The 27791-nt window shown below is 32.9% G+C and overlaps 1 protein-coding gene across 5 annotated transcripts; it reads right to left on the reverse strand.

Moving 5' to 3' along the window:
• Positions 1–188: 188 nt before the first annotated feature.
• On the reverse strand, positions 189–27791 carry LOC139524310 (carbonic anhydrase 2-like). 5 transcript variants are annotated; one of them, XM_071319053.1, is made up of 8 exons: positions 25901–26064; positions 16883–16940; positions 9844–10038; positions 8966–9084; positions 8328–8420; positions 2842–2959; positions 1347–1456; positions 189–871 (listed from the first exon to the last, which is right to left on the reverse strand). In XM_071319053.1, the coding sequence occupies exons 2-8, from the start codon at positions 16908–16910 to the stop codon at positions 764–766; spliced, it is 771 nt and encodes a 256-aa protein (XP_071175154.1). In that variant the 5' UTR covers positions 16911–16940; positions 25901–26064; the 3' UTR covers positions 189–763. The 5 variants fall into 5 exon arrangements, with proteins under 5 accessions (XP_071175154.1, XP_071175153.1, XP_071175156.1 ...); XM_071319052.1 differs by lacking the exon at positions 25901–26064 and adding an exon at positions 21975–22110; XM_071319055.1 differs by lacking the exon at positions 25901–26064 and adding an exon at positions 27703–27791 and having other exon boundaries at positions 600–871.

Below are 27791 nucleotides of genomic sequence, written 5' to 3' on the forward strand. Positions count from 1 at the left end.
AATAATATGTACACGACATATACATATATTGAGCACAAAAGGTAAATAACAAACATACTGAAAAGGTCGCAATATGGCCTTTTGTAATAAGAATAGTTACCACTGAAAGCAAACATTAATCAATCAAAGGACTGTCTATTCCAGAGTCTGAGATTCAAACCAGGCCTAGTGTATTGAATAACGCAAAATTGCTCCGAATGTGTCTTTTATTAAGAATGTAATTTTGAATTTCTTCACATTATACATAATCATAAAAAGCATTTCTCGGCAAAACATGTAAATTACACAAATATTTGTATGGTGACATTATTTTATAACGATTGTAGAAAATTGACTATAAACAATTTATAATCTTTGTTATAATACTAAAATACATGCTGTTATAACAAATGTAAAAAATGTAAAACACACGTCACATAGCACTTTTTATGATAAAATTAAAATTGTTAGCACTTAAAAAACAGTAGAGTTATCTGTCTTCTTACAATGATCGTGGTTAATATAAAGTAAACTTTTTCAGATGTACGTGTACAAAAAAAATAACATTAAAGGCATCATAGATATAATGATATAATTGTAATAATTCTTTTATGATTGTATTAGTATTACTTAAAAGAGAAGTGAAAAGAATTCATTGCAATTGTACAGCAATTTTTAAAACACTTTATACTGCATGCTCTAAAACATCGGAGACAAAGGGACCCATATATTACACAAGTTCTTTGGATGAGATTCCCAATTTTGGATCTATTGTAATTTGTTATTAGTTTTTAAATGAGGCTCTGACTGTTCTGTCGCCAAGTGGTACAGGTGGCCTATAGTTGTCTACTATAAAGTTGCTGCCACATTTCAGGTTACGCAGTGCTTGTAACTACAAATATAAAAAATAAATACAGTTGCTATTACCAAAAAAAAATTAAAAAATACTTAAAACGCGTATATTAAGTAGAGAACGTAAACAAGTTATTAGTTAATACATTCTTAAAGTAACAGAGGCAGTCTGGATTGAAGGTCGGCATATTTGGACTGCCACTTGAAAATGAGTTCATTGAATTTTAAAACGGTAAAGATTCACAAAGGGTGTAACTCTAGCAAATTTTAGACATGAAATTGTCATATGAATAGTATACTGATACGTCAATATATTATGTCTAAGCTATTTCTGATTCCAATTTGATTTCTTCAATCAATTCTCAAACAGGCGAAGTACTTGTTTATATACTTATAACACCTATCGTATAAAACGTATACATATTGTTCTACAGTTGTTTTTTCTGCATAAATTAACGATTTCATTGATATACAGGTGCAATATACCCTTTTCACTTTTTGAATTAAATACTTACTTGGTCATTTGACATTTCAATTGGATCTTGAAAGACGATCCATGTCACGCTTTCATATAATGGTGGTGTTGTCAGAGAACCCAGGTAGGTCCAATATTTTGTCAGATCAGCTGTGGGAAACCATTATACAGGTATATTATTAAAATAGTATATAAAGCAATAGTTCAGATACGATATCAATGTGACTAAAATTTTGAAAGAAAACATATTTTTGTTTCTAAAAATCGTTAAAAATGGATTTACAGAATTGAATTAAAAAGAAGCACATCGGACTCCAAAATTAAAGATGACATTGCTATTCAAGATTATGAGATACAGTATAAAATTAACGGTACCAATTTTCTTGCACCAGATGCGCATTTCGACAATACATGTCTCTTCAGTGATGCTCGTGGCCAAAATATTTGAAATCCAAAGCTTATATAAAAGATGAAGAGCTATAATCCAAAAGGTCCAAAAAGTATAGCCAAATCCGTGAAAGGAATCAGAGTTTTGCATGCGGGTGATACATTCCTTAATTTATAATATTTTGTATAAACTGCACGTATGTAAAGATCACTTCAGGATCAGAGAAAACTGCACAGGCACTTGTCTCAGAAAAAAATTTCCTATATACCTTATTATAACACAAGGTACTTAACTTGCATTTTAGAAAAATGTCAGGTGGTGACGAAGTTCCGTTATATGCCGCTTTATAGGCTGTCAACCCCGCTAAAACTTGTTATATCGTAAATCTAAATTGATTTATCTTTACAATGGTGTATAACATGCCTACATTTGTTGTCGGAATCATCCGTAGCAATCCTACCAAAGTATGTCAAAGTATGTCAATCGTAATAATTTTGCAAACCGCTGAAGTGCCTGTGGAAAACTGGCAGCACAATTAAGTCATATGACCTTTGCATAAGACGGGTGCCACATGCGGAGCAGGGTTTGTTACCCTTTCGGAACACAGGAGATCACCCCCAGCTTTTGGTGGGGTTCGTGTTGCTTTGTCTTTAGTTTTCTATGTTGTGTCTTATGTGCCTTGTCATTTTCTTTTTTGGCGATGGCGTTGTCAGTCTATTTTCGATCTATGGGTTTGGAAAAACATTTGTTTTCACCGGCCCTAAGTCAAAAACCTGTTGTTCAGTGGTTGTCGCTTGTTGGTGTGCCTATTAGAGTTGTTTTAATCTACTCATTTTGGGGCCCTTTATAGCTTGCTGTTCGGTGTGAGCCAAGGCTCCGTGATGATAGCCATACTTTGACATACTATAGAATAATGGTTTACTTTTACAAATTGTGACTTGGATGGAGAGCGATCTCATTGGCACTACCTCTTCCTATATCTATTGAAGCATATATTACTACAGCGGGAAACTCCTAAGAGGGTGACATGACAACGTTTTTACATAAAAGAGATGACCTTTATTCAATAACAGATTTGACCGTGTGTCCCTTTTTCATATATTGTGATAATCCCATTTACAGTTCTATCATGTTAAAGAACACTTACAGTTGAGAAGACTGGCCATGTCTAAATCACAAGGCATATTGCATGTTTTCCCCTCTGCTGTTATACTACATAATGTGTTATCTGTCAATTCTTTCATACCAACATGCTTTGCCCCAGGCTGAAAATTTAAAATGCATTTTGTTGGAATTCAACGGTTAGTAACATCTTCGCTAGCCCAGCAGTGGCGTAGCTTGCATGTATGTTCAGATGCTCAAGCATCCACATCATTTTGACAGGAAAAAAACATATAAATAAAGATATGTTCGCAGCAGTTAAACTCGGAGGTATCCGTATGTAACAAAGGTTAGGATATGAGGATAGCATCAAGTTATTTCCGATGAAGTATGCGTGGTCTTTTATTAAGGATAATTTAGTTCATGTAATAAAACAAGATATCGCAGAAAAGTGTTCTCGATTTTTTTCGTAAAAAGACTACGTCGTCGGCTACGGCAAGTGCAGAAAATGATGCACATATCCTCGTACATGTTTCATCTGAAATTGAGCCTAGCGGAGCGATGGCTTCTACAACTGACTAACAACATAACTGACAACTAAACCACCATATCCTGATATCGTTTCCTGTGAAATGAACGACGACGTGAAAAAAACTAATCTGTAATAGAGTGTGATAATTCCTAGGCTTATCAGAAAATTCCAGTTCCTATCTAGGTCCACATATTAATTTTATTTTCAATAAAAGAACAAAGTTCCTATGTCCCCTGCGTTGCACATATTTTATGTAACCAAATGAACAAGAGCAATAACTAATAAAAATTAATGTTTTTCCTTTTCCTTTTATATTTAATGGAGAAATAAAAGCTTTAGAGAAAATGCAATGGGATTTCCATTTTAAATTTTTATTTCAAAAGGTCAAAGCTTAGGACTTATTTTCGAAATTGTCATTGCTGATAATATAAAAATCTGGCAAGAATTGTACACATGAGAGTGCAAACAAGACCGGATGAACGGACACCCGGTATTTAGATGATGTCCCCTGCGACGCGTTAATGGGGTCGCTTCAGTTCCTATATTCCGAAGTGCCGCTGTGATAGGGCCGTTTTTTGAGAAATGCTAGAAAAGGGGATCACTTCAGTTCCTTTATACAGAAGTGCCGCTGTGATAGGGCCATTTATGAGATGTCTAATATTAGGATTGGTGGGAAACTTTTTCATCAAATAAATAAATTATGAATTTCATTCAGTTTCGAGAATTTCGAGAAAACATTAGAATTATGTTTGAAATATAATTATATGAATTGGTGGGTATTTTGAAATTAAACAAAAATCTATATAACCAGTGTCGGATTCTATGGGAGCAAATGTGCCTACAGGAACAATGTCTGAAAAAATATAATTTTCTGCATAAAATAGTCCAAAAAAAAATTCGGGCATCCACATCATTTCAACCCTGGCTACGCCACTGCCCAGATCGAAATCCTGGGCTAGCGAAGATGGGTTGGCAAATAGTACTCAAACTCATTTAAATTTGTTCTTCGATGATAATTTTCGCTCTGTTTTCAGTATAAGTATGATATATACTTCATTGTTAAGTTTAGATAATACTATTGCAGTAAACTAGTCCAGACGAAATACCAGCACGAATTCTTAAACAATTTGCACCAGAATTTGCACCACATCTCGCTTTCATCTTTAACACATCTTTTTTGAAAGGAGATGTACCAACAGACTGGAGACAGGCAAATGTGATCCCTATTTTTAAAAAAGGCGAAAAATACCTAGCCAGTAATTACAGACCTGTCTCTCTAACATGCATTTGCTGCAAACTGCTCGAACACATTGTTGTAAGTAACATACTAAAACATCTGGACACACATAACATCCTTGTGGACAATCAGCATGGCTTCAGATCAAAACGCAGCTGTGAAACACAGCTACTTACTTTAAGTCATGAACTACTTAGTAACCTCCATAATGGTGTACAAATTGATCTTATTATTTTAGACTTCTCCAAGGCATTTGACAAGGTACCTCACAAAAAGTTATTAAGGAAGATGGATAATTATGGCATAAGGGGAAATACCTGGAATTGGGTATCAGCCTTCCTTAGTAACAGAACGCAACAGGTTGCCCTTGACGGAGAGGTATCTAGTCAAATGCCTGTGGTAAGTGGGGTGCCCCAAGGCTCGGTTTTGGGTCCACTACTTTTTCTCATCTTCATTAATGACCTACCTGCAGCAGTAACATCAAAAACACGCTTGTTTGCAGATGATTGTATCTTATACAGAAACATAACAAACCAACAAGATTGTACCATACTACAAAATGATCTAAACTGCCTAGCCAATTGGGAAAAAACTTGGGGTATGCAATTCCATCCTGAAAAATGCAACTCCCTCACTGTAACAAGATCACAGTCACCATTCAAACATGATTATGTATTAAAAGGCCACATCTTAGAATCCGTCAGCACTGCAAAATATCTTGGTATCACCCTTTCTCACAACATGTCTTGGGATACACACATAAATAATATTACTTCAAAAGCAAATAAGATCTTAGGCTTTCTAAAAAGAAACTTGAAAATAAACCAGGAAGAAACTAAAAGTTTGGCATACAAATCCATGGTACGTTCTAATTTAGAATACTGCTCTTCAGTTTGGTCACCTCACACCCAAAAACAAAAAAACAACATTGAAAAAGTACAAAGAAGGGCAGCACGCTATGTCACCAACAGATACCACAACACCAGTAGTGTTACTTCCATGATTGACCATCTTCAATGGAAGTCACTTGAAACTCGCAGAAACATCAATCGAGTCACTATGCTTTACAAAATCTCTCACCATCTCATTGCAGTAGACCCAAACCTTTACCTTGTACCACAGCCAGTCAAAAACACCAGATTCACTAATCCATTACAATACCAGACATTTAGCACAAGAACAGACTATTTCAAGTACAGCTTTTTTCCATTCACTGTTGTACTGTGGAACTCACTCCCACAGAACATCATCAGCGTTAACTCCCTGGATCAGTTTAAAATACTGATCCAGAGTCAGTATATTTAGATATCTAACCTGTTTATAAATAATGTAAATGCGTTAATTTTTGTTTTGTTTTTGCACAAAATTATTTTTGAATTATTGCACAAAATTATTTTTGAATTATTGCACAAAATTAGTTATTATATTTTATTAAGTGTCTGTTTGCGATGCGCCGACGTATAGTCATCAATGTGCTGATGGATCGTCGTATGATGTAGATGTAGATGTAGATGTAGATACAAGTCATTCAGATATAGCTGAACAGATACGATCTTCGTCATTTTGCTTTGATTGGCCTTTTTGTGGTTTTAGTCCGCTAAACATTTGATTTAACTAAAGTTAAGAATGTGCAAGACATGAATATGACAGTTTTTGTCGAGCCTGCAACTTTTGTTGCAGAAAGCTCGACATAGGGATAGTGATCCGGCGGCGGCTACGGCGGCGGCAACGGCGGCGGCTACGGCGGCGGCGTTAGCTCACTTCTTAAAAGCTTTATATTTTAGAAGGTGGAAGACCTGGATGCTTCATACTTTGTATATAGATGCTTCATGTTACGAAGTTTCCGTCAGTCACATGTCCAATGTCCTTGACCTCATTTTCATGGTTCAGTGACCACTTGAAAAAAAAGTTCAAATTTTTTGTAATGTTGAATTCTCTCTTATTATAAGTAATAGGATAACTATATTTGATGTGTGCGTACCTTGCAAGGTCCTCATGCCCGTCAGACAGTTTTCACTTGACCTCGACCTCATTTCATGGATCAGTGAACAAGGTTAAGTTTTGGTGGTCAAGTCCATATCTCAGATACTATAAGCAATAGGGCTAGTATATTCGGTGTATGGATGGACTGTAAGGTGTACATGTCCAACTGGCAGGTGTCATCTGACCTTGACCTCATTTTCATGGTTCAGTGGTTATAGTTAAATTTTTGTGTTTTGGTCTGTTTTTCTCATACCATATGCAATAGGTCTACTATATTTGTTGTATGGAATGATTGTTAAGTGTACATGTCTAGCGGGCAGATGTCATGTGACCTTGACCTCATTTTCATGGTTCAGTGGTCAAAGTTAAGTTTTTGAGTTTTGGTCTTTTTATCTAATGCTATATGCCATAGGTCAACTATATTTGGTGTATGGAAATATTTTATGATCTTTATGTCAGTCGAGCAGGTTTTATTTAACCGTGACCTCATTTTCACGGTTCATTGCACAGTGTTAAGTTTTTGTGTTTTGGTCTATTTTTCTTAAACTATAAGTAATGTGTCAACTATATATGTTGTATAGAAGCATTGTTAGCTGTACCTGTCTGCCTGGCATGGTTCATCTGACCTGGACCTCTTTTTCAAGGTTCATTGGTCTTTGTTTAGTTATCTTGGTTAATGTAAAGTTTATGTGACAGTTGTAATAAAGCTTAGATTTATACTTAAAGACTATCAACATAATATCAATGATTAGTATAGAAGGCGAGACATTTCAGCGTGTGCACTCTTGTTTCCCATTCGTTTGAGGTGTGTTTCGGGCTTCCATTTCATAAGGGACTTTTCGATTTAGAATGTTCTTGGGAGTTTGTTACTTTTATTATTTTACTCTATATGATCTTGGCCGTACGTTTAAAGTTATCGTAAAGGAATACGTATTGCACTCACTAAAATCTGTCTTAAACTTATATTTTGTAGGCCAGTTGGATGTCTGAGAAATATCTCACTAACTTGTGACGAAAAATTGAAGTGACTTGTTAGCGGAAGACAAGTGACACATAATTAATATTCATCTCTAAATGAGAAATTATTCAGCAATGTAAAAATATCTGGTTAGGTTTTGGAAGATAACAGACCGAGATATAATGAAATTAAACTGCATATAATAAAAAAATTTGTTAGACGAACAGATTAGAGTTTGTTTCCAATTAATTTGTATGAAATTCAAGATTTTTTCTTCAAACTATGTTTGGCTTTTAAATCATATAAAATACAAGATTCTTCGGATAATGTTTACACAATACAGACGAACAATTTGGACAAGAGGCAGGATTAATTCCAATTGAGACGTTTGCTAATGTAACTGTATACACACCCATTATGTATTATTCATTGTGTGGTACTACATACCACACAATGAATAAGTAATAAGGGGTGTTAACATGTGCCATGAGCACAACGACAGAGGCTCATATGGAACATGATCTTTGCACCCTTTTAAAGCACATGTAACTTAATTCATTACCCGTTTTTGGTTAGACTCTTGTCTTTAGTTTTTGTCTCTTGGTCGTCATTTGTTTTGTTTTTTGCTATGGTATTTTTGGTTTTTATTCGTCTTACGATTTTGTATCCTCCTTTGAGTATCTTCAGCCTGTTCAAAACTACTCGCATATCGAATATACTCGTATCAATACACAGTTATATTAGAGGTCAATGAATATCCTTCTACTCTCCACTACATATAGATATAAGAAGATGAATATTATTGTCAATGAGACAACATACCTTGATAAAAAATCCGAACACTGCAAGGCCATCTGGTTTGTCTACGGCCTCTCCAAAATTAGCATATTTGGTATTGTAATGTACTAAATGTAGCTGCAATACAAAATATTTTCATTGTCATAGATGCACTTTTATTACAACAAACATCGATTTATCTTTTTATTGTCTAAACTGAATTAGGTCTTAAAAGTAATATGCGCTTATAGAATAAGTATTTTCAAGACTATACCAGACATAACAGAAGATCAAACGAAATTTTATATTTAAATAGGCAATTAAAATTATACCCTCATTTTTAAATTAAAGGTACTGTATATAATAGTTAATAAAACTGTGGCTTTAAGATGAAAAACACAATCAGTTTCGTTTTTACATTTCAGGTACTGTTGTATATATACTAGTCATTGGTACTGTTGCTTCAAGATAACGAACAATTATCTACGTTTATTTAGTTATTCTCTTCATATGACTGGTACAGTTACGAAATCATGTTTTACATGTCTGTTTCTCTGTTTTTATCCATCTCCATGGAAAACACAAAACAAGAAAATGCATAAACGATCTCTTATTCGTAGATCTTTGCACCTTGTTACAAAATAATTCTGTAGTCTTTGTTTCCTTTTTAATTGCTATATTACCTCTGCAGCGTACATCTTGCCATCGATTGTGTGTTCAGAACCTTTGTTGTCGTCTGCTCCCCAGTGAAAATGAAACTGTTCTAATCTGTATGTCCCAGTTAAAGGCCCTCCTGATATTTCTGAAATGACAAAAACACTTTTGAATGTTTTCAAAGTTTAGAAAATACAATTGCACATTTGGGGTTCGTGTGGCTTATTCTTTAGTTTTCTATGTTGTGTCATGTGTACTATTGAGTGTCTGTTTGTCTTCATTTTTAGCCATGGCGTTGTCAGTTTATTTTCGATTTATGGATTTGACTGTCCCTCTGGTATCTTTCGTCTCTCTTTGAAAAAGTTAAATTGATGAAAAAACTCAAAAGGTTAGGAAGTATGATTTTATACTTATAACTGGCAAATACCCAACAAACACGTTCAATTTCAATAGATTGGTTATTCATTTAGGAGATGTAATAAAATGTAGGGTTGGAAAAAAATATACAATGTTTTAAATTTTGAGATGAAATATATCAAATTGGGATTTGATTTCTGGCATCCTCTTTTATAAAGGCAGCAAACAGTCGTGAATGAAGACATTTTGCTATTTGTTTTTTATTACATACATTTAGATTCTTTTTCGACAATTCACATGCAAGATCAATTGGGGATCGCCAATGTTTAAATGTGTATACTCAATAACTCAATGAGGTAAAGATTACCAGTGTAGAGTTACAGTGGTATGTCTTGTGTACTAATATGCTTTGTCGGTTTGTCTTGTCTTTTTTAGCCATGGCGTTGTTAGTTTATTTTCGATGTATGAGTGTGAATGTCCCTTTGGTATCTGTCGCCCTCTGGTATCTGTCGCCCCTCTTGTTACAATAACTGGTTATAATCTTAAGTACCTGATGCTTTGGTTGCTTGTACTTTTACTGATTTTCCTGTATTCATTGCCTCGGCTTTTGGTTCTTTTTCATATTTGACAACCAATGGAGAATTAGCTAGTTGTTGGTCACAGGTTATCTTGTCTGGGCAAATATCGATTGGCGACTGTCTTTTTCCATTGGCTATAGGGAACTGATTACACCAAGTACAAGGTCCTATAAAGAAAAGGGTTTGCATAGTTAATTTATCTCGTCTTTCAACTCCACACGTTGTAACATGAACAATTAAGATATAGTTTCTAATAGTATTGCAGTACTATAAACAGCTTTAAAAAGTATTAAGAATGATAAAAGTAGTATTTAGAATTATAAAAAAAACACAAAATGCTCTTAGGACCCGAACACCATTGATCAGTTCTTTACTTTTCTTGGGGGTAAAACAAATTTATTTATTTTTAATTTTTAAACCAATTTTGTTTTCGATATCATACTAAAACAAAATATTTTTTTTTTTAACATATCCGTTTTTTTAACTAGTTTTCAGTAGAATTAAGCAATTGTTTCACTTTCTATTCAGTAACAAGATATTTTTGATAAAAAGTACTGCATTTAATTTGCATTGGTGGGATGTTAGATGTTGAATGTGTGTCATAATCTTTATATTATTAAAGTTTGCATTTACCAAAAGACTATTTGGATTTTTTTTGGGGGGGGATGTTTAAATACGCTGCCACGCCTGATAAAAAAGATGCCATTAAATCCGATGCATTGTATGGTGAAATTGTCAAACTGTTTAAAACAGTCGCGTACATGAACGATGCAACAACTTTTTGAGATGTTCATAATCTATTGGTTGTTGTAAGACAAAAACAAATCCCCGTATCTGTTTTGTCCTCTTTTTCCAGTGATAGTCAATTATAGATTCTTGCCCCTTAATTAATTATGTATACACTTTGGTAAACAAACCAACTATTTGATCTACACTTGAATATCCACTAACGTCTGGGAACTTGACGTTTAGAAAAGAATAATTTTTATCAATAACTGTTTAAAATGCGGCCTGTTTCTAAAGGGATTTTTGAAAATCTCGTCCAAACGCGTCACTTGTAATAAACTTATTCTTTGAAAGCATCTTCTATTGATACATCCTGAACTTTAGTCTTCTCTTTAAATTTATGATATCTATAGTTTTTTTCAGGCGCCAAGGATGTGCATGTTGTTTAATTTGTAAAAAGATAAATAGCATGCATTAAATGTATTTCATTAGTTGTTTATATCTAGAAGCAATAACACGTTATCTATTTTAAAATAGATCTATTTACTTAAACTTTTATATCTTTACTCTTCCCTGACTTAACCCAATTATTTTAGTATAGTGTCCTTATTCCAGGCCGCGCAGATTAAATGTCTCAAGTATTTTAAGGTGTTTGCATTTATTCCTAATAGCATTACTGTATATGAGTGAAGTAGTTTTAAGAAGTCCGGTTTATTACCCCGCGCAAAATGATTTTTTTTTATCAAATTGAGTGATGGCTATTGTTTTTATCGTGTTTTGCTGTGATAAACAAACTAATAAATAAATCATAAAATTATGATTGTTTGAAGTACGCGTATACTCGTTTATGATAATATATTTCTAGAGGTGTATGTTGATGAATAGTTATTTGCAGAATTCCGTTTTTCAGATACTAAAATATTTTAATTCATTATTAGGAATAAAATAGAAAAAAAAATTGAATGTTATTATAATTTCGACAACAGATCTAAACTGCGAATGGCAATACAGTCACTTGTCTTACAGGGCGCAATATATTTAAATTTGGGTTGAAAAAATAAATAAATACGCAGTCGTGACCTGTCGAAATGAATAAATTGATACAATGTCTCGTGGAAGGAACTTTTTGGTGCGTAAAATAAACCTTACAACAATTATATCGGGTTCGTAGTTGGCAGTCCCGCGTCCCTCAGTACCTATCAGTGTATCAGCTTAAATAGCTTTCGTCTCAACTGTTTGCCACTGGATGTTAAGGAACAAACTCAGATCTAACAATATGTGTATTCAGCAGCTTTATCAGACCGTGATTTATCAATTATTCACTTATGTAGTGGTATTATTCTGTTGTACATGTGTATATGCTGGACTGGTATTTCATACTTCATAAATAATCATTTAGTATAATTCTATTACAATCGTATATATATAGTTATTTCACTCATGAATATTTCACCTCATTTTGTTTAAAACTTACGCCTTTGCAAATCGGCGACAGAAAAAATATTTATTGATTTTTATAGTAAAAAAACGAAAGCAGCTATTAAACAATAGTTATCTATTATCTCGGGCCACACATGTGAATTAAAAATGAAACAGGCTTTGTAGTTTTTGAACTTGAAAAAAGACACTCGCACTTAAAAATGTCAAACGTTCTGCTGTTAAAGCGAAATTATCATCCTTTTGCTAGAAGCCATAAAAAAGTTATAAAGCATATTTGACATGGTATAGGAAATGTTAAACTGAGGTTGTGACTTTCACCTTATTAAATATTCATGATACACTCATAAAATATAATAAGGTCAATGTTATTCAATGTCATCGCTATTTTTTTTTTAAACTTTTTTTTGTTTTGTTTTATGACACGAGCTTGATATATCTATAACGTTATAAATATATTTAATAGTGTGACTATCTTTTCTTACTAATACGCAACTTAAAAGGGATACGAAAGACTGGCATTCTGTTGTTTAAATGTGTCATTGCAAAGATAAGGAAGTAAGTAATGTCAAGATGGTTTTAAGATACCCAACGGGTGCCGCTTGGGGAGCAGTATCTGCTCACCCTCCCGAAGCACCTTCTATCATTCCCAGTTATTGGTACGTTGGGGTTCTCCCTGTTCAAACTTTGTGTTGTGGTTTGTGTACTTAGTATGGCCCCGCAACGAAGTTGTCGGTTCCATATAGTTTTATCCTTTTCCGTAATACCGTCATTCCGCAACAAAACATTATACGGAGTTTTTTTTTCTAAACGCCTTCAGATATTGGGATGATTTTTGGCATGTGAGTTAACCTAGATGAGTTACAGATCAAGTTTAAATTTCGTCCCGCTCGGCTAATTTTTGCTGTATTTTCGGGCTTTGGACTCTGATAATTTTTTGAAAATCACAGTTATACGGACCTTTTTTCTAAATTCTTTCAGATATTGGGCTGATTTTTTATATGTGAGCTAACCATGATGCGTTACAGATCAAGTTTAAGTTCGTTCCGCTCAGCTAATTTTTGCCAAAATGAAGGGTATACAACTTTGAAAATTGTTGAAAATCACAGTTATATGGACATTTTTCTATACGCCTCCAGATTTTGAGCTAATTATTGATATGTGAGACTACCATCATGTTTGTGTCCTCATGTGTTATTGAAATTGCAGATTTTTCAACTTTTTGAGACGGGGGCCATTCGTGTCGCATTATAATCCTGGTACCTTTGATAACTATTTACACCACTGGGTCGATGCCACTGCTGGTGGACGTTTCGTCCCCGAGGGTATCACCAGCCCAGTAGTCAGTGCTTTGGTGTTGAAATGAATATCAATTATATGGTCATTTTTAACCGGATTTTTGTGTCAAAAATGTCGGTTATTGATTTGAGGATGTACGGTGGGCGGCCGGGCGGGCGGCAACCAAATGTTGTCCGTGCATTTACTCATGAAGCGTTCAACCAAACCTTTTAAAATTTTAATATGTTGTTACTGAGAACAAAATGGAGGTCAAGTTCAATAATGACGATTTTGACTTTTACCGTTCAGGAGTTACGGTTCTTGAAAGTTTAAAAAATGTTGTGTCCGTGCATTTACTCATGAACCGTTCAACCAAACCTTTTAAAATTTTAATATGTTGTTACTGACAACATAACGGAGGTCAAGTTCAATAATGACGATTTTTACTTTTACCGTTCAGGAGTTACGGTTCTTGAAAGTTTAAAAAATGTCGTGTCCGTGCATTTACTCACGAACCAGTCAACCTAACCTTTTGAAATTTTAATATGTTGTTACTGACAACAAAATGGAGGTCAAGTTCAATAATGACGATTTTGACTTTTACCGTTCAGGAGTTACGGTTCTTGAAAGTTTAAAAAATGTTGTGTCCGTGCATTTACTCATGAACCGTTCAACCAAACCTTTTAAAATTTCCTATTAGGAGTTTTGGTCCTTGTAATATTGATAAATGCCAGAACACAAATAAATGTTAAAGTATCCGGTTTACTGTCATTTTGACAGCTCTTGTTATAAATTTTCTGTTTACAAAACTTTGTGAATTTTTCGAAAAACTAAGGATTTTTTTACCCCAGGAAAAGATTACCTTAGCCGTATTCGGCACAACTATTTGGAATTTTGGGTCCTCAATGCTCTTCAACTTTGTATTTGTTTGGCTTTTTAACTGTTTTAATCTGAGCGTCACTGATGAGTTTTATGAAGACGAAACGCGCGTCTGGCGTATTAAATCATAATCCTGGTACCTTTGATAATTATTTGACACATATAGTTTTTATTTGACGTTGTCAATTTATTATCGACTGACGTCACGAGTTTAAAGGTCCCTAGCTTCTGTATCTTTTGCCTCTCTCTTGGAAGTGAGAAATTTTAAAATGACTTCATATTTGAATGTAAATGCCTACTTCAAAACCATGTTGCTGGATGTTGCTAACTACCACACAAGATTAACATGGTCCTAGTTACAGAAACTTCGTGTATTTCAGGAAACTACATGTGCCACCATCGACTTATCGGCGAGTAACATGACACGTAAATATATTGAAGGGGGAAATAACCTTAAATTAACCAGAGGGTGTTATACATACTATTCATATATGTGGAGCCAAAATTATGTCCCTGTTGACCACCTTTCTTCATAAGAAAAAAAAATGCCGAATGAAGATGTATATGACAATGATGTATTTCTTTAATCAAATTACATGTAACAGTTATATATCTATAGCTTTTTTTTGACATATTTTCCCTACCATATTAATCTATTATCTGGGGCGTTTTTCAGCTCACCTGGCCCGAAGGGCCAAGTGAGCTTTTCCCATCACTTTGCGTCCGTCGTCCGTCGTCGTTGTTAACTTTTACAAAAATCTTCTCCTCTGAAACTATTGGGCCAAATTTAACCAAACTTGGCCACAATCATCATTGGGGTATCTAGTTTAAAAAATGTGTGGCGTGACCCCGCCAACCAACCAAGATGGCTGCCATGGCTAAAAATAGAACATAAGGGTAAAATGCAGTTTTTGGCTTATAACTCAAAAACCAAAGCATTTAGAGCAAATCTGACATGGGGGTGAAATTGTTTATCAGGTCAAGATCTCTCTGCCCTGAAATTTTCAGATGAATTGGACAACCGGTTGTTGGGTTGCTGCTCCTGAATTGGTAATTTTAAGGAAATTTTGCTGTTTTTGGTTATTATTCTGAATATTATTACAGATAGAGATTAACTGTAAACAGCAATAATGTTCAAAAAAGTAAGATTTACAAATAAGTCAACATGACCGAAAGGGTCAGTTGACCCTTTTGGAAGTTATTGCTCTTTATAGTCAATTTTTAACCATTTTTCGTAAATCTTAGTAATCTATTACAAAAATCTTCTCCTCTGAAACTACTGGGCCAAATTAATCCAAACTTGGCCACAATCACCTTTGGGGTATATAGTTTAAAAAATGTGTGGCGTGACCCGGCCAACCAACCAAGATGGCTGCCATGGCTAAAAATAGAACATAGGGGTGAAATGTAGATTTTGACTTATATCTCTGAAACCAATGCATTTAGAGCAAATCTGACATGGAGTAAAATCGTTCATCAAGTGAAAATCTATCTGCCCTGAAACTTTCAAATGAATCGGACAACGGGTTGTTGGGTTGCTGCCCCGAAATCAGTAATTTGAAGGAAATTTTGCAGATTGTGGTTATTATCTTGAATATTATTATAGAAAGAGATAAAATGTAATCAGCAATAAGGATCAGCAAAGTAAGATTTACAAATAAGTTAATATGACTAAAATGGTCAGTTGACCCCTTAAGGAGTTATTGCCCTTTATAGTCAATTTTGACCAATTTTTCGTACATTTTTGTAATCTTTTACAAAAATCTTCTCCTCTAAAACTACTGGGCCAAATTAAACCAAACTTGTCCACAATAATCATTGGGGTATATTGTTAAAAAAGTTTGTGGCGTGACCCCGCCAATCAACCAAGATGGCTGCCATAGCTAAAAATAGAACATAGGGGTAAAATGCAGTTTTGGCTTATAACTCAAAAACCAAAGCATTTAGAGCAATCTGACATGGGATAAAATTAATTATCAGGTAAAGATCTATCTGCCCTAAATTTTTCAGACAAATCGGACAACCTGTTGTTGGGTTGCTGCCCCTGAATTAGTAATTTTAAGGAAATTTTTCAGATTTTGGTTATTATCTTGAATATTATAATAGATAGAGATAAACTGTAAACAGCAATAATGTTCAGCAAAATAAGATCTACAAATAAGTCAACAAGACCAAAATTGTCAATTAACCCCTTAAGGAGTTATTGCTCTTTATAGTCAATTGTTAACAATTTTCATAAATTTTTGTTAATTTTTGTATATTTTTAGGAAATATTTTCCACTTCAATTACTGGGCCAAGTTCATTATAGATAGAGATAATTGTAGCAACAAGAATATTCAGTAAAGAAAGATCTACAAACATCACCATCACCAAAACTCAATTTTGTCATGAATTTATCTGTGTTTATTGTTAATGTGCACATAGACCAAGGTGAGCGACACAGGCTCTTGAGAGCCTCTAGTTTCTGTATTTTTTTTTTAAACTTATCTGCAATTGGCTAAGTATATATGAAAATATATATATAAAAAAAGTCCTTCGGATGCACTAAAAAAATCGTCTCCACTGGTCTACACAGTTGTGCAAATTTTATTTTGTCTATCGTGCGTTTGAATTGCAATTTGTCCTGTGCTACACATGTTATGTGTCTGAGTGAAGATAATAAATCTACCTTATTACTGGCAAATACTAACCATTATCGTTTCCATATCCCCACGACATTTTGTTAGATGATTGTCTTAAAATCTGAAACTAAACAAAAAATAATTTTGAAAATCTTGTTTTTTTTTTAAATTCGTGTATAATTATATTGAATCTTGCATATATATGCAGAAAACATTATGTTATGAAAAATTTCAGTAACACATTATTAACTTATTATATTATGTTTTCTGGTCTGTGCCTCCGTTCGTTCGTCCGTCTGTGCGTCCGTCTGTGCGTCCGTCCGTCTGTGCGTCCGTTCGCTTCAGGTTAAAGTTTTTGTTCGAGGTAGTTTTTGATGAAGCTGAAGTCCAATCAACTTGAAACTTGATACACATGTTCCCCATGATATGATCTTTCTAATTTTAATGCCAAATTATAGTTTTGACCCCAATTTCATGGTTCACTGAACATAGAAAATGATAGTGCAAAGTTCAGGTTAAAGTTTTTGGTCAAGGTAGTTTTTGATGAAGTTAAAGTTACATCAACTTGAAACTTAATACACATGTTCCCTATGATATGATCTTTCTAATTTTAATTCCAAATTAAAGTTTTGACCCCAATTTCATGGTCCACTGAACATAGAAAATGATAGTGCGAGTGGGGCATCCGTGTACTATGGACACATTCTTGTTTTTTTATGTATTTGTATTTTATGAAGAAAGCATTAGTAAATAAAACACAAGGAGCATGGCCCAAGTAAAACAAATACGAAATCTGTTAAAACCGAGGAAGCTGGGAGAAAAAATTCAAAACAATGAATCAATACTTAAAATTTTACACCAATCAAGAGTTTCGTCTACAAACGATTTGAATCATAAATTGACACAAACATCAAGCATAAGCATCTCACTGAACATGTTTAACCCCGCCGCGTTTTTGCGCCCGTCCCAAGTTAGGAGCCTCAGACCTTATAGTCTTGTAAGATTTTTAATTTTTTGTTTATTTATATGTTTTGGAGTTTAGTATGGCATCAGTTTTTACTGAACTAGTACATATTTTTGTTTAGGGGCTACTGAAGACCACCTCCGGGTGCGGGATTTTCTTGCTGTGTAGAAGACCCATTGGTGGTCTTCTGCTGGTGTTTACTCTTTGATCGGGTTGTTATTTCTTTGGCACGTTCATGTTTTTCTTAGACTAGTACTGTTTATGACATATTTACATCAATTCCGTGGGGTTTGTTTGCACTGATTGATATTTTGGGATGGGAGACGTTATTAATTTATTCTTTTAAAATGGCTTTTCTTGCGTCGTATAACATTTTGGTAAACTAGCGGCAGGTTAATTTCAATACCGATGAAATTTCTGTTCCTCAAATTCAGAATTTGATATTAGGGGGCGTCCTTAAAATAAAGAATAAGAGGACCTTATTTTGGTGCAAAATTTGCTTTATTTTTGCCTTTTTTGTAAGGGAAGGGTTGCGCCACGCCTGAATCCGCACCTGTATATAGGGCATATAATTTGAATTTCGAAGTCTAGATAAAACCGCTTGTGATACCTTGTCAATAACATTTTAATTTGTTTTTAAAAGATTTTATTTAAAATGTGTCACGTGTTTAGTATCTTTATTGTCTTCCTTTGAATTAGCTAAGAATTATCTCCCCATTATCCGTTAAATAAAATACATGACAATAGCACATTGTTATTTGATATTCTCAAAGAATAAATTATTATAAAAAAAGAGTATTTTCAAAAGTATCAAAGCTTGAATTTAAATCAGTTTGGTAACTGGGATATTTTTGAAAATTAAATCTTTCAGCAGGAAATTTTAGTGCTACCTCCATAACAACTTAATCCTTAATATCAATTTTCCTTCCAATGCATACAATATTTGAGAAATTATTATCAAATACTATGCCTAACCTGCTTTTGTATGTAAAAAAAAAGCATGTCAAAAGTAACATAAAACATATATTATTATGTCAACATGTCATAAAGTCATAATAAAGTCTACGGCTGAAACAAAAAATGAAAATAACCGAAAGGATACTAAATTAATCGATTTATGGTACAGTGGTTTAAAGTACATTCTTTCTTTGTTTGTTTTTATAAATCCTTAAAAAACAACATAATATTCGTCAATTGAACATTCTTCCGTCGTATTTGGTTCAATATTAAGCTATTTTGTCTTGTGTTGTGGGCCATATAACGCACTCCTTGGAGTGGCGAAAAATAAGGCCCACCCACATTTGTCAATTATCTATATACTTAATTATATAATTAATATAAACTTGGCTTGATTTGATTTTTTTCATGTATTGTGTTTTTTACGTCATGTGGCAAATATGTTATGCCTAAAGGCAATATTTTATGCATTTTCAGTGCGATCATGACTAGATTTGATTGTCAGTTGCTTAACGTCCAAATACAAATATTTCATGCATGTTCAGGACGATCATTAATATAGATTGATTGTTGGTTGTTTGACGTTCAGTAGCAAATAGTTCATGTATGTGCAGGACAATCATGACTAGATTGTTTGATAGTTGCTTAATGTCCAGTGACAAATATTTCATGCATGTTCAGGACAATTATAACTATAATTTGGTTGTTTTGTTTGCTTAAGATATTTTGTCTAGTGTTTTGGGCAATATAACGCCCTCATTGGAGTGGCGAAAATAAGGTCCATCCACATTGTTAAATTATCTATATAAATATTTATGATATTAATATCAACTTGTTTCGATTTTTTTCATGTATTGTATGTTTCTTGTTTACATGTCTATTTAATATGTTTGCATTTTAACCTGTCATTGTTTTATTTTTTGCAATAAGTAGTTATAATACTATCCTGTTTGCGGTTACTGCCTTACGAGGTACAGTTAAAAGTCTTCGCAATGTTTATATTGTTCGCGTTTCGTATCAAGTCATACAATGAAAATAAATGAACAGTGAAATGTACGTGAAAATAGACATCGCGGTGAAAAATATACACGCCGTGAAAATCAGACACAAGCGAAAAAGGTATTTATTTCATACATCTGCTTGTAGACTGTGCAATGTCTTTAAATGTAATTGAATATTCATCATGTTTATCTAATAAAATAGGATTTAATCCTGAAAGTCATTTCAACCTTACGGTGGTGACCCACAAATGACACCAAGTATCATTAAAATCTTTCAAGACATTTAAAGTTTTGAACCGGTTGTACGACTTACATGAACAGACCGACAGACAGTGAATCCTACATACCCCCGATGTTCGGCCTGGAGGGTATGATTATTGAAAAAAAAAACTGTCACCGTGCATTCACCATAAAATCAGGTTTAAAATTATAATTATATACCAGCTCGAAAACTGTCACCGTGCATTCACCATAAAATCGGTTTTCGAATTATAATTGTATATCAACTCAGACTAGTAACTCCTTCAGGAGTATTCTTTATAACACACAAGAGTAAAACAGCCCACCAACAGTTAAAAAGTCCGACACTAATTATATTAGTTAAATCTTATTATAATGTTTAAAAATTAAGGAGTATATTTGTAGCAGTTTACTTGCAAACTACCTCGGTCATAGGTTACCTTTTAACTAGTGGCAGTTTTGTTAAGGTCATGCAAGGATTTTGTCCTGTAACGCGTTCTCAGACATAGTTACTAACAGTACCAATCACTGAAAATACAAACGACATACGCTTGACCACCATGAACTCTGTTGAAACTTTAATTGTAGGTTGTACATGATTTTGAATAGAACAACTGGCTATAGTTGATGACACAGTCAATGTATTCACTTAATAGTTATAACCTTTGAATTGCCCATCGTTAAACTAATGATAGACGGCTTTTTAATAACGTAAGCAAATTGACAATTTGTATTCCAAATACACAAATGTAGATAAATATGAACTGCAGGATAAATGAAGAACTTAAAAAAAATTGTATTGTAAACTCAAGCAGGCTATTATGACTATAGTTTGTTAATTGCATAATGTCCAGCGACAAATATTTCATGCGTGTTCAGGACAATCATGAGAAATGTATTTATGTCCAGTGGCAAATATTTTTTGCATGTGCAGTACGATCATGACTTAATTAAACTGCTTGTTAGTTGCTTAACGTCCAAGTACAAAGATGTCATGCATGGTCAGGACGACCATTAATATAGATTGATTATTGGTTGTTTAACGTTCAGTAGCAAATAGTTCATTACAACGGATGACAAGAAACTAATCTGTTTATATGACGATGATGACTATATGTGTTGTTTAAATTTTGAGATATTTAACTTTAAGATGTGAAAAAAGAACTTGCTGTGGGTTTGAAATGAATTGACTCAAAATTTTTAATAATCCCCCAGGGTAAACTTGGGTAAAGAACTATGACAATTTCTAGGTTTTTCGACCAGTGTTAAATGTCCATTAAAACACAAATGTTTTTATGCAAAAAAGTGCAAAGGTTCTGCGTCACATATGATGACGGCTCTGACTTGTAAAATTAAAAGTTTAAATTAATTCCATGAGAAATGAAATAATTTAAAGGATGTTATGTAACTATGGGAAACAGTCTGAGAAACTGTCTAAGACATTGATTGTTGTAACTTCCTGATAGATATAAGTAGTGAAACCTCAGATTTGTTACAGTTTCCGTTTCTTTATTTATTTGAACTAAAATATTCTCAAGTATTGCAACCATAAAGATCATCAGTTATCGACCTTTTTCCTGTTCCCACGAAAGTCGTGTGAATATCAATGTATGTTTAAAATTTAAAAAACCTGAAAGATTATATTTTGGTTGTCGAGATAATTTAATTTCCACTGCAATAATAATAATATATGATATTAGCTTATTTTTATTTCTTAAAAAAGTGATGTATAGTTGAAATCACTACATATGTGTATCGGAAATGTTGTACATGACATGGTATTGAAAAAAAAAACGACTAACATTTTAATTATAAAAAAGATGTGGTAAGATTGCCAATGAGACAACTGCCCACAAGAGACCAAAATTACACAGAAATTCTTAAATTTAAACTCTATCTTTATTTTAATTTTAGATACATTACATTCTCTTTCCAAATCCAAGAAGTATTTTATTTGCCGAAGAGTATTATTCCAAAAATTACAAAAATAAGTACTTACAGTAACTGCATATATCAGTTAATAAACCAGAACGACAATGCAATGATGATTCATTTACTACTAAACAAAAACTATCAACGTTTAAAAATCTATCTATACCATTGGATCTTTTGATATCTCTCAAGTTGAACAAACTTATACTAATATAACATGACTTTGAAGGAAGGTGATCTTCAACGATGTCAAGGCTTAATCTTAAATTTTGACAATATTTAAACACGACCACAATAAAACCGTACAAGACAATTCATTCAAATATCTTTAAAACAATTAATGGCAATTATTTAAAATCCAACGCCCAAAAAGTGCAACATCGACAATTTAAGTTGAATTTGAAAGTTCGCATTGACAAGTGTTTGATTTAACCATTTTTCTATGGGAATAGATTAAATAAAGAAATACAACACTACATGAAATCTTGTTACTGCATTTAAACTGGTGATGTAACGTTGAATCTAATTTCTGATGGCAAACTTCATGTTTATATAAATTCTTATCATTCGTCTGATATTAAGCCTAGAATGATATTAGATATATGGTAGTTAAATGTATTTCTCCCCTCAGCGAAATCGTTTACAGCTATCTAGACAACTTGAATTCATAAAATATAGCATTTGTTAGTCAAGTTACACCTCTCCTCATATGCCACGTTAAGGGTTGGAATACTGTCATTAGAATTCAGGAGGTTGTTTATGAGTTAGTTATAAAGGGAACCAAATACACCAAAGTTCAAGTTTGTCTGAGGGAGTTGGAAGCGATGTTACGGAATAGCCTCAGATTTAGCTTATGATACCCTGGGGGACCAGCTAGTTGTCTTCCAGCATCAGTATCGACATAGTGCTTATTTTTCATATATTTAAAAATGGGTATTAGATAAGATACGATATTTTTTATTCCAACTATAGGGCCCATAAAGAGCAAAGTAATTTATTACAAAGATTTTTATAATTGAAACAATATTAAATGTTGATATAAATCATATATAGAATATAACCATCTCAATTCTCAGATGTTATACCACAGCCAGATCAGAGCCACACACATATTAGAAAAAAAGGCATAACAATTATATCTATTATTAACAGGCAAATATTCTCAACGTTTTGAATAAAACAATATCTGTACTATATTGATAGTTTTCTCAATTCAAAACATTTATTAATATAAATTGAAATACTTTCAATACCTCTAGGTTTTCTTGAATAAAAAGCCAATTAAATTTGGCACTTGTGCTTAACTTTTCAAAAGTTTTACAACCTATTAAAATATTATCATAAAATTCTTTCCTTAAAAATTATAAAGGGGACACTGACATATAAAATGTTCTTTGTCTTCACCTTTATCTAAGGTGGGTTTTTTTTACATAATTTTTGTGATTATCTATATAGGTTTTTTAATATCTATCCGTCTCTACTTTTAGGGGGTGTGCACTTATTCTGATTTTGCACAGTGCTTGTCTATCGTTAAATTCTTTTAATTGCAGATATTTTTCTGTACCAAAAATATGTTTAATTGAAAAATAGGTCAAGAGTTTACCTCTACCTGATTCAACAGTATTTTCTCTAAATTCATTCCAATGATTACGAAAACTTGTACATAATTTACTCTCAATTATAGTACATAAACGGCCAACACTTACATTTAAGTTTGGTAAGTCTAGTTCTGTCATTAAATAGTCAATCCTAGAAACCATGTAGTGATATTGTTTGCATGTAACTTTTTATTACAAATATATGCATCATAATTAGCCATCCTTTGTGTTCTCTAACCTATGAGCATATTTTAACATTGCCAATAAAATCGAAAAATGTTCAGGAAATCTTCCTTATTCAGACATAACAGCAACATTACTTGCTTTTCTGTTAAACCCAAGAATATACTTCATGAATTTTGTGTGTGACTTTTCAGATATGTCTTTTGGATAAACCTATCGTTCTACTTCTTACATGCCACTGAAGTGGTTGAAAATATTCTCCATATTTCACTGCCATACATTAAAATAGGATTAATTGTATGGTCTTAAAGGTGCATTAAAATTGTGACACTAGGATTTGATGATGCTAGGCTTTGTTGTAATCCAAAACAAGCTTTCATAGATTTTTTGTATAGCTCATATTTACACTGTGTTAATTTACCACTAGATACAAAAGTATAATTCCTAGGTACAAATGTACTTATAACATTTTACACTTTAAATCTTTTGCCCATTCAAATACACTGCGGAATCAACATGTTTTCCAGGTTTGTTAAAAATTAAAACTTTTGTTTTATGAAGATTTTATTACATTTTTAAACACCATTTTGAGCATTAAAAAGTATAATAAGACAATTGACATGCATATATATTCGACAAAAAATTTGTGGTAGAATGCGGCCGTCTGAGGTCAAAACCCTTTCTGATTGTTTAAGTAATGAGGTATAGATTTCGTCTAGACTTTAGTTCATTTGAACTTAAATTGACATATATATACTTGTCTTATTATTGCTAATGATAGTATTATAATCTCGTTAAATCTCTTGAGCAGTTTGGGGTTGCGTTTTTTATTTGTGTTTGACCGATACCAAATTTGCCTGTTATTGAAATTAAAAAAAATTTCAAAATTACTTTTTGGTTCTGATTTTGAGCCAACCATTATCAGGTTTTTGTTAAAATAATTCCTAATGACTTTAGAAATTTCTACGAAAATGCATACTCTCAACTCGCATGCAATTGAATTAGTAAAAGATAAGAGTTGATAAAATCTAGAATTTTATTAATTAAAAAAAAAACATACCTTCAGCTAAAATAAAGTACGTTCACTAACTAAGATCACGCTTTCCTATGTTTCAAGTATCAATTGCATACATACTCTCTCACACTTAAACGATATGGTTATCTTACAATAGATAGAAAAGGGTTATGGCGTGTCTCTAAAGTAGATCTTAATTTACAGCATAAAAATTATAAAATGCAAGTTGGCAATAAAATAATAAAAATATACTCTAGAATCTTTAAAAAAAATATAATTAAATACTCAGATGAAATTTAAGATGCTACACAAGGTAAAGGGATATTTCATATTTATGTCTATTAAACGAATTTAAATTATTTTATTTAACATGCACTATAGGAAACCGGAAACGCGTATTTAACACCGTCTGAAGAATGATTTTGATTGTCTTTTAAAAGGACAAATTAATCATTTACTTTATGAAATTAGAGTTGTGATGTTTATCAAACAAGCATGTCTGCCTTTTATGCAAATTATATGTTCTAAATTTATTTATCTATTTTGGAAATTAATCATTTGCAGCCAGGTCGTAATATTGAAGCTAAAAGACGACACCAAAGGTACAAATAAAAGAACCAGTTAATTACAGAAAGAAGACACCATGTCAAAATCTATTCAAAACATATTCTTCATTCTTTATTTTGCCTTTTAACGTTTTTGATGCGAGCGTCACTGGTGAAGCTCACGTGCGTCTGGCGTACAAAAGTAGCCTGATATATATGATGAATTTATTAACAGAATACTTTACTTTTGAAAATCTTGAGATTGAAAAGCGCATTTTATTTTAAAGATATTCAAAGTTTATATAGATTTTAGTTTCGACTAAACGGTGGTTCCAACTTCCCAACAGAAACATGATAACTAAGCGTCTTGCACTTTAAAATGGTTTTAATTTGTTGATGCAATTTTTTAAAACTTTTATTAGTTGCGGCTTACTTTTAGACTACACCTTTCCAATTGAGGTAAAAGTGTTTTTTATCGTTTATTTTATTAATTATATACTTTTTTTAATGAAATGATCAGTTTAACTTTTAACTATATGATTACGTTATAAACAAAGTGTTAAAACTCATCTGAGCAAAGAAATAATATCTTTTTCGGCTTTTAAATTTTTAAATTTGTGTTAATTTAATTAATTTCTTCCAATATTCTTACCTTAGCTTTAAAATTGTTGACTTAAAGCTTTGAGCTTCCCCGGCGAAATAAAATCAAGAATATCTCTTTTTCACACCAGAAAACTTACAATTGATTTTCATACACTGAACAATCTGTTTGGTATGGCTATGAGCCAAATGTTCAGTGTATTGGTTTTTTAAAGGTCTGTGATAGTGGTTGTTACTCGGAAGATGTCGGTAACTTTCGCAAACAATTTCGCTTAATACGCTACATGTTAACCTCTTTTTAGCTGGTATATTCTAGCGTGTAAAAAGATCCTACAAAAGGAGTTTAAAATTGCGAGATTCTGATTAAGTTGATGACAATAGTTATGCAAATTCAGTGTGTGCCCATTCTGTTTGAGAACACTTAGCCAAACTAATAATAAAACAGAAAAGATACAAATTTTACTATGAGAACACATGCTTGTAAAAATACTGTCTTTAGAATTTAACAAATTTTACGATTTTTTTTAGTCAAATGGATTTTTTCCACGTATCATTATTGAAGAAATGTCAAATAAATTAGAATGTATATATAAAGCACTGTCTATCGAGGCTAATGATAACTTATGACACGCTATTGTTTTACAAATTGGATTATTAACAGGACAGACAGTTAACAACGAATTACAATTTTGTAAGCTTTACAGCCAATTCATCTTCAGTATACAAATGTAGATATGTTCTACGAAATAGTAAGATGTTACTATATACTATTAAACTGTAAAAAGACGTAAAAGATACCAAAGGGACAGGCAAACTTAAGTCGAAAACTAACGGACGATGGTATGGAAAAAAATTACCACAAGACAAATAGCCGTATACGAAACACAACATAGGCATTTAGGGGCCAGCTGAAGGACGCCTCCTGCTGTGGGAGTTTCTCGCTACATTGAAGACCCATTGATGGACTTCGGTTGTTGTTTGCTCTATGGTCGGGTTGTTGTCGCTTTGACACATTCCCCATTTCCATTCTCAATTTTGTCTAAAGACTTAGCAACAAAAGTCCACCAAAACTTTTGGGTGATATCTGGTGCTCCAGGAGGGTAAGCATATAAAACTTTACATGTAGCACATGTAATGCAACTCAAGTAGGTACAAACCAGGCGGTAAGTCGAATTCGGTAGGCTTAATTCGAGGAAAAAGCACGTTAGGCAAGTGTGAGAGACAAAACAATGTACCATTTTGGGTAAATTACCACAAGTGGGAATATCATCATTAATTTTACAACTGTTTGATAAAACAGAAATGTCCTAACTTTTAATTAATTAGAGAAGATCGACGGATACGCCTAATATCTATTATGTGGACATCCTGAAAGAGGTAAAAATTCATACCGACCCCCTCCCCCCCCTAAAAAAAATTTATTCTAAGTAATTTCAACATTGGAATTTTGCTGTTTTCTTCGTATTTTAGTATGATTTTGAAGGTTGCCCTCCCGGGTTCGGTTATCCGGTTTGCCCATTTCGGTTATATCTGTTCATCAACATTTGCATTAGGTTTTTGGTTTTCAATAGCTTCGACGATATTTTAATTGTCTCAATGTGCATCTTGTGCAGTACAATTTGGTACGTCTAATGTTATGTAATTGTGAAAATCCAAGACATTTTTTATGCACTTTGGGAAAAATTATTAAACTAGTTTATAGGCAACAGCAATTAAGATACTAAAATAAACAACTTCAGTCATTATTGTAACGTTCAATAGCCATTAAATCAGTTTAAACAAAAGTGAAAATAAACATTTCAGATAAAAAATATATAAATAAAACATCGATAAATTCTATAAAGATTTACATACCTACAGTGGCGAAAAATATCCGTAAACTTATCAAGGTAAGTTACGTATATTTAACTTTTATTTGACTAGATGATCGTGTATTCCTAGGC

The sequence above is a fragment of the Mytilus edulis genome, chromosome 5, assembly GCF_963676685.1.
Source record: "Mytilus edulis chromosome 5, xbMytEdul2.2, whole genome shotgun sequence".
NCBI classification, from domain to species: domain Eukaryota; kingdom Metazoa; phylum Mollusca; class Bivalvia; order Mytilida; family Mytilidae; genus Mytilus; species Mytilus edulis.